General features: G+C 42.2%; 1 protein-coding gene across 23 annotated transcripts in view; it reads left to right on the plus strand.

Moving 5' to 3' along the window:
• Positions 1-3,931, plus strand: part of STAU2 (staufen double-stranded RNA binding protein 2) — a 231,633-nt gene extending 227,702 nt beyond the window's left edge. For 11 of the 23 annotated variants that reach the window (XM_043539463.1, XM_037892434.2, XM_037892432.2 and 8 more), the window contains one exon: positions 39-1,231. In XM_043539463.1, the coding sequence (XP_043395398.1) occupies positions 39-132 (94 nt within the window). In that variant the 3' untranslated portion in view covers positions 133-1,231. Of the gene's footprint in view, positions 1-38 lie in introns of all 23 variants that reach the window. The other 12 variants (XM_043539469.1, XM_043539470.1, XM_043539475.1 and 9 more) reach the window with 5 other exon arrangements.
• The last annotated feature ends 5,094 nt before the right edge of the window (positions 3,932-9,025 follow it).

Genomic DNA, 9,025 nt, shown 5'->3' on the forward strand with positions numbered 1-9,025 from the left:
TGGACCTTACCGCTCTTGTTAATGTATTAATCTTTCAGACAAGTCAAGCATCTGGGAGAGAAAGCAGACAATAAACAGACTAACTCAGGCACCATTGCTCAGGACTGCAAGGATTCAAAGGCTGTCGTCTAGGAGCTTCCCAGCACCCACGGCCGCCACTGCATCCTTATAAACCTGTCAACACGCAATAGGGTGTATGTGTACAAGGAAATGAATGACTAATACCATTATTTGAGTCTTATGTGAAGACAACACTATTCTAACACAAGAGATAGTATACATGGTACTGTTTATTCAACTGGGGGAAAATAAAATTGAGCATTTCCCTTTGAGCTTGAGATCAGATCATAACTCAATTGCCCAGAGGCAGCAGAAATCTGATCATGTTACTGGAACTTAAAATAACAATTAATTAACAAAGTGTTATGAAAAAAGGTAAAGTTTAAAATTTATTAATAAGAGTCAGCATTGATTCAGTTACACAATTTTTTCGTAGTGTAGTTTAAGTTCAGCTTTACTCTTTTTTAAAATAAATGCTTGAATATTTTAAAATTAACCAATGACAGTGCTGTGAGAATTGTAGTTGTTGTCTTCATATATAGTCATACAGCTTATCTTTTTATGCAGACATTATGCATTCTTCATTCTATATCAATATGTATGACTTTAAGATGCACTACTCAGAGTTGTATGCAAACAGAAGTTTAAATCATGAAAAGTCTTTGCTTAAATATGAACTGATGTTAGTAATGATCAGTCGCAATATACTCCAGGAAAAGCAGTTACCGTATTTGATTTCCCTCCCCATTATCAATTGGAAAGGCGTCTTGCCTCCAAGGAACATTTCCCCCTTAATTCTGCTCTCTGTTGTGTGAAACACATCTACACCCCATTCTGTGTGTTGTATCAACCCACCGTTTGCATCAACTGAGTGTTTTTAATAACTGCATTCTGATCAGGAACAGCAGATAGGATGGAAGTGTTATCGAGAAAAGGGAAGAAAACTGTTGAAACAGATGTAAAGAAGGAATGGTATTAGAGATGAAACTGGCAGCTGCACTCGGTACCAGAATGTTCAGCTATGTGGGCAAATGCAGTAAAACCACATCAGTTCATGTGTACAATGGTGGTGTCATCTCTTCTTTATCTTTAAAAATATTCACCTAGCAGAACTACTTGAAAAGTCACAAAAATTTACAATAAACAACTAGAACCTATGCCAAGAACTGGACTAGACCATAATCTTCCACCACGGGGCTGCCTCCTATGAAACTATGGTTCTGTTTATACGTAACAAGCTCATTTTAGACTCAAGGATATAATTTTTTAAGAGCTTTCCATTTTTAAATCTTATGCAACAAAAACATGACGCAGCTGTCAACTGCACAACAATTGAATTACAATTACGTAAGATTTCACAAGCACATAACCCACAAATCACAACCTGGATGACTCACCTGACCAGAAAACACACAAATAACAATACAGGGAAACAGTGCAAGTTGCACATGTAACTGGGCCCCATCTGTGAAAGTCCTTTGATGCTCTATAGAGATCCCTCCGCAAGGTAATAAGTATCATAACACACACAAACCTCTAGTTGCTGCTGAAAAGTTATATCCACAAAGTAGTGGCTTTACATCTGATCCTCTGCAGAGTGCAGAGTAAGGACCTTCATGCTCAGAGTTCTCAACTTCTGGGGGCTCCCCCCCAGTTCCAAGTATGGGCAGTGCCTGTCTGACTCCCAGAGCTGGGGAGGTTGAGTACCCAGGCTCTTTGGTATCTAGGCCGTCTTTTGTCATCTTCACACACAACCGTCTCTGAGGTCAGTCAACAAACCAAAACTTTCACATTTGTCATTTCATCCTGCTTAGGGTAAAAAAAAAATTTCCCCCAAAAACCAATGTTTTCTCAGAAATGGATTCCCCTTTTGTGAGCCACCTCTAATGCTGAGCACCTCAGCTCCTGTGAAAGTGTGTAACTTCCAGGAGGCATTTGGCAGGATCAGGGTTCTTAAAATGGTAGAGAAATATTGAACTGTGACCGGTGTTTTGCTCAAGGGGCACATTGTCTCCATTGGCTATGGACGTGGGCGGTTCTTCTGCACCCTTCAGCCTAGCAGCCTGCTAACCTAGGACAGGCTTAGATCAGTGGTTCTCAGCCAGGGGTATGCTTATCCCTGGGGGTACACAGAGGTCTTCCAGGGGGTACATCAACTCATCTAGATATTTACCTAGTTTTACAACAGGCTACATAAAAAGCACAACCGAAGTCAGTACAAACTAAAATTTCATACAATGACTTGTTTATACTGCTCTATATACACTACACACTGAAATGTAAGTATAATATTTATATTCCAGTTGATTTATTTTATAATTATATGGTAAAATGAGAAAGTCAGCAATTTTTCAGTAACAGTGTGCTGTGACACTTCTGTATTTTTATGTCTGATTTTGTAAGCAAGTAGTTTTTAACTGAGGTGAAACCTGGGGGTATGCAAGGCAAGTCAGACTCCTGAAAGGGGTACAGTAGTCTGGAAAGGTTGAGGGCCACTGGCTTAGATTACTGTTGACAGTGTTTCCAAATATGCCGTACATATTACAGGCCCTATTAACCCCTACCTTAGAGAAACCCACAAACGAGAGAGAGAGAAACCTATTTAAAAACACTTTGCATGGTGAACTGCATGTTTTTAGGGCAATATTCCTCCTGCTGACACTGGGGAGGGGCTTGCAGCTGCCATTTGGAGGGATGGAGTGGCATAGCCCTTGGATTGTGCAGTTGTTCAGAGGTCTCCAGGGAAATCGACAGATCTGGGCACATCCAAGAGCAGAGCTAGCACCACCACACTGAGTCCCACCCTACCCCTTGACAGCGGTGCTCATTCACTTCCAGGGGTTGGCTCCATGAGGAGGAGAAACTGATGTTACTCAGAGCAATGTCATCTCCTGATGAGAAATGTGCCAGAATAGGAGATCTGTCCCAGGTGATAATATCACCTACCTCAGTCACTTCCCAGCTTTGCCATCTCTAGTCCAACATAGTCGCCAAAGGGTTTCTCAATGTATTTTGTGCTGTTCGGTTGGAAGCTCAGGTGGATGAAGGAACCAATGCCAGAATGACTTTGCTCTTCTACTTCTACTACCTTTGGAAACTATCAGGCTGAAATTTTGCTTTTTTTTCATGCTCTTCATGTTATACAGCAGCATGAATAGCACAAGTGTAAATTACAACAGTAGATTCAAAGGTAAGTTATTCATATGCAAGCAATGCCATTGACTTTTGTGGCGTTGCCTGGGTGTAACCAAGGAGATTGCTTGGGCATGATCCACTTCTTCTTGTTCAACGCTTATCCAGACAGTCGGCTGTAGCAATCGTTCGCCATTTGGTCCATTTCTGTGCAACCGCAAAGGCTTGATGGCCTGAGAGTCCAACTACTCTTTACTTTAACAGCTGTATTATAAACATGTATTATATGAATGGCAGATAGCCCCTCCACTAAAACTCAGTAACAAATCAAAATTTTGCTCCTGGAGTTACTCAGAAACAAACACAACTACACAGTCCATATCTGAAGTATCGGTGTCCTCCAAGCTTATGTTGTCCTCTTCTCTGTGTTGAATTCCAGGTGTCTCCCCCGAACTCCTTATGCAGTGTATCCAGGCTTTGCCCCAGAAAAAAGGGAGTTGATCATTTCATTTCTGTGGCAGACTCCAGAAAATGCCTTCCACTTCACAAATAAAACCCCTGAGTAGTCCAGCTAGAACGTTCCGGTTGATTCTCATGAGACTTGCAATGTAAGTGCCAGTTCCTGGGCACCGCGTCCTTTGGAAATGTTACTGCACTAACTTGTAATGCAACCTTCCAAGTGCAATGTAATTTTAGTATTTGTGAAACCTGTAATAACAATAGGCCTGCTTCTACCTAGCTTCATGCCTTGTGTGGTCATTTATACCCATATAAAAGGAGTTTAAAATGCCACCTTGCTCAGTGGCTAGTGTTTTGTGCTTACTTTACGCAGGTGTAAGTGACCACGCAAAGTAGAAGGCAGTTGGAGAAGCAGAACCAATGTTTCCTTAGGATCAACATTAAACGATTTTTGAAGATTCATTAAACCTGATGCTGTGCTTCTTGAAAGAGCACAAGGCTGACAATGAACAACTCAGTTCCAGACTACATATGCTCAGAAAACTATCCAAGCAAAAATGGCACCTTCCTAGGCCTGCTCCCAGTGTCTAGTCAGCGGCATGACTTTATTTTTCTGACAAAGAAAGTAAGATGTCTACTATTTTTAACTCTTGTTAGTCCTGCAGAGCCAGGACAGCACTGGGCGAGTGAGCTGGATTTGTTTCGGGGTCATGTATTGGTAACAGAATTTGTAACTATTTTACAACTGCCGAATTGTCCATTCCTGGCGATGCCCAAACCAGGAAGAACACAAACTGATGTTCACATCTCAGGTAGTGTGCATGGCTGGCTGTTACCAGTTAATCCGTCCCAGCCTGCAGACCTGGAGCCTCTTTGATGAGTCTTCTATGGGATGGGACGGTCTAGGGAAAGGGTTTCCCTGGCCATAGATCAGGGGATTGGGAGGCTGTGGTAACTCCCACTCACAGGAATGGAGAGCAGCATTGGGGCCTCAACATGTAAGACATTAAACATGAATCCCATGGTACCAATTTACAGGACCACTTTTGAGGCATGCTAAGGCTGGTGACCCAATGCAGGTGTTCCGGTCTGTGTAGCACTGCTACACACAACATGTTTATAAACAGCGAGGCAGTCGTTCAATAGTCCAGTATGGCAGTGCACTTTGGGCAGAGTTTGACCCTTGCTACACAACTTGCCAAAGATCCTGAGACCAGTTCATCCCCACTGGGAGTTACTCCCGTCATGCATGTGTCCCCAGTCTTTAAATTGGACCATTCCTGCTAGTGCACAGCTGTTCCTACTGGATCCCCAGACAGCAGCATCAAAATGCTATTGGGAAATGCTTCTCTGCAGTGATCTCAAAGCGGTTTTCCTCCAACAGCCCTGATTATTCCCTCTACAAAACAGGTAAATAAAAAAATATTTCATTGTGTTTAACAGTTTTAAAGAATGCCCAATGAGCATCTGAAATGCTCTGACATGTTCCAGGTATGTCTACTGCGCCTGAAACGCTTAGGCTAAGTGGCGCCACAGCAAATACTCATTTGTATTTAGTGTTTTAGATCGTACGTTCTATGGGGCAGAGTCTATTTCAACTTTTGTTTGCAAAGTGCCTATACCAATGCAGGTGCGAGTGCAAGCGAAATAAGCACCACCACTTCGCCTGCACTCTGCATTTTTCACTCATGAAGCATTTCACAAAGGGGAGCAAGCAGCCGCTTGCTATTTTACAGTTGGGGAACTTGTGGTGCATTGTGAGGTATGTGATTTGACCACACCACACAGTGACAGCACTTGCCGTAGACCACTTCCTCCATGCTACCTCCCTTAGTGGCGGCACTATCATTAAGGTCATGTCAATATTCCCATTACAAGGGCTAAGGGACCCAAATCTTTATGCAGTTATGGGCCTACAACACCTTTTAGTAACTGGGAATTGTACACAGGTAAAAATGTGCCCTAATTTTATTTTCAAGCTATTTTCAGCACCTTCTGTTTGCAGTGAACCACAATATCTCACACACACACACACGAGAAGTGTTTTCATGGGGAAGTTTAAGTGTCTAATGAAGTTCAAAACAAGAGCAGTCACGTGGTCAATTTTAGACCACTTATTGCCTCCAATTGCACATATAGCCTAGCAATCAATGGTCAGCATATTTTGAAGGAGGTTTTTATGTTCACAAATGCACATTGATCACTAGGCTCCCAAATAGACAGAGGCATTGCCTGCACTCGTGCAGAACATAGCAGTATGATGCTCGTGGGGATGGGGTAAATGAAGCAGATTTCTGCCTAAAGGCCCTTAATGGACTGAATCCTAGAAAGTGTTCTGAGCTTCCTGCTTTCTCTAGATCATCCCATTCTTCTGAAGAATGAGGAAATGGGGCTGAGCCTCATGGGAGTTACAGGGTCAACAGGGGAAATGTTTACATTTGTGAATCTGTGGTTCCAGGATTATGGAATCCCTTTGACCTGAGGGTGACCATGAAATTAGGCCCTCTTTAAAGTAGGTGTAAAAGCCCTGTCTAGCTCCAACCACCCTTGAACTCCCCAGTTTTGATGAGTCACTGCTGAGTTTTATTCATGTTTCCGTTCCAACTCCCAAATGAAACCAAAAGAAAGACTCACATTCACTGCAACAAGAGTTGCAAACACTTCATCTGTATTTTTTGTCTTGTAAAAAAGCCTCTATTGTTTCTGATTCTAAATGCTAGGCAAATAATGTGTATTGGTGGTAATATTTATGCCCCTTTCTCCACAAACATGCCGAGTCCCTGCCTCTTTCTGCTTTCGCTTGCATTATGTAAGCAGCTTTTCATGTCTCATTTCCCCTCTACATTCAAACAAAAATGTCCTTTGTAATGAAGAGGAAAATCAGTAGCTTGAATAACATATTCTGTAGTTTGTAGTTCTCTGGAGGCAGCGTTTAATGGTAAGTGGGAAAGGGTTGTTGTCCTTCATCAGGTCTCTTATTAAAACACAGCTAGTTATCTCCATGGAACTGCACCTATAGTATTAGTGATCAGTTTGTATGTCTGGCAAGACTTGCACAGGACATCTCTATGGGAACTAGAAGAAGAGAAGGATGTCATGTTCAACAGCTAACCTCCTACTCTGCCCCCACCAAAAACAAAGAACCCTAAACTAATGGAAGGAAAGTGTCAGTTGGAAGGGGGGAAATGATGCCATCTGTATATATTGTCCCGTGATATCATCTACTCATGGCCTGGACTTGCATGGGTTCCTTCTCCTTCCTTCTTTGCAATGATATGAGCCTGAAGTGTGCGGTTGGTGGATCAGACATGTACAATGTTTCTGTGAGATGATTTCTATTAAAACACATGCCTTGTACTGTTTTAATTTTAAAGCACACTTCTTGATGTTTGCTTTATACAGTTAGTCACGGATGGGTGTGCGCTTTTGTACTTGATGTTTTAACTTGGTAACAGTTTAGTACAAAGGAAATTTCAGGCATAACAATGAAAACGTTTCTAATGTGTTCCCCATTAACTAGTCCTCAGTAATTGATTTGTAGGAAACAGAGTAAAGCCGTTACAAAGAGTGATTTCCAACCTAAAGCCTCCACTCTCCACCCAGTGACACTTACCGGGCCACACTCAACCCTGGCACAACCAGGCACAATTCCAGTGGAGTTACTGGCATTTATTCCAGGGCCAACTTTGGCCCCTTGAGTTCAGTAGGGTTGCACTGGATTAAATTAGGGAAAAATTAGTCTGGAGAATGCAATTCATACTCTTCCCTCCAATGTGTTGAAGATAAACTTGTGCACTGAACACAGATGGCCTAAGCCTGCCTATTTATTTTTTGCCTCTTGTTTAGGTACACTGTAATATTTTTATTATGGTGTCACCTGTTGAAATTGCTCACGTGCAGCAATAATAATAAAAATCAATATTAAAACATAATTGGGCCTGATTCTCAGTTATCCTGAGACCCCATTACACCACCCAGCAGTGGTGTAATGGAGGATCAGGCTAGAGCATTTCAACCAGGTGGACCTGCAGTCACATTTCTCACCTATGCCTCAGGTACAGCTTCTATGGCATGGCCATCGTTAGAACATGGGCGTAAAGATTCACTGTGGGCTGCAATTGGCAAACAAGGCTTTTTATTATTATTTTAACAACTTGGCTTTCATGAGAGCTACACAGACAGCCCCAAAACAAAACATGACTAAAGGCCAAATAAGATCCAAATGCCACATCTTTAAGCAGCACAGAAATTTTCTGTTCCCCAGGCCTAAAATCTGCTAAAAATTTTCAAACGTGAATGGGTGAAATCCTGGCTCCACAGAACCCAATGGGAGTTTTATCATTGACTTCCATGGGGCCAGGATTTCACCCGAAGAGGCTAGTGCACACCAAACTAGAAAGGCGACACAGATTGAGTAGGTAAAAACTATTTGGCCTGAAGCTTTCCCTGATCTTATTTCATCAGGTAAGAGCATTTGTCTGATGCAATAGTCTTCTTATAACAGAAAATTTACCAGCCCCAGGCTGCAGCACAACAAAACTGGTTAAAAAGTCGAAAGCTTGGTTTGAGTCACATCCTGGAGAAGTGGTTGAAACTACCTTCCCAAACATAGATGAAAAATTGTGCTTTGGAACTCCGGCCACATGGAAATCTGGGAGAAATCCAAAAGCAGCCCTGACTTCCAGACCTCTTGGACGTCAGCAGCAGGCAGCACTATTCTTTCATACCCTCACGATGCTTCTTCCCCCAAACTAGCACCATCATTTCTGTCTTCTCTGGATTGATCTTATTTGAGCTAAGGATGCCTGCAGGTCATATTTTCTTAGAATAAGTGCCATATATTATCCTTGCCTCCTTTTGGAAGAGAAGGGTGCTAACCATCTTTAGACATGCAGAGGTCCATCTCCTGCCACTGCAGCTTTATAGGCAAGGAGAAACAAAGTCAGAGCTTTTAATTTCAGGTGCACCTGCACTCCAGTGACACCTTGGGAAGGTTCCAGACTCTGTTCAGTGTTTCTTTGCCATTGACATGGTGCTTTTCAAGGTCAGGACTTATCCTGCTCTAAAGCTGGCAGGAGATAAGTTGGCCACTCAAGTCTTAACAACTATTCTTTCAATAACTAAGGGACACAGGTAACTGGTCTTCAGCATTTCAAGAAGCATTCCTAGAAGATAGAAATCATTCACTGAGGGACAGCCATTTATTGTCACCAATTTCATATGCATCATTTTTCCAAGACCAATTTACCATGTTGTTCAAGGTATGAGAGATTTCTTGGCAAAGTGCTTTTTTACATACAACTTAAGAGTATCATCAGTATGCTGAAAATTCACAGCTGTTTCTCATTTTTTTTGCCCCATGGACCTGTAAGTT

Source organism: Chelonia mydas, chromosome 2 (assembly GCF_015237465.2).
Source record: "Chelonia mydas isolate rCheMyd1 chromosome 2, rCheMyd1.pri.v2, whole genome shotgun sequence".
Classification (NCBI taxonomy): domain Eukaryota; kingdom Metazoa; phylum Chordata; order Testudines; family Cheloniidae; genus Chelonia; species Chelonia mydas.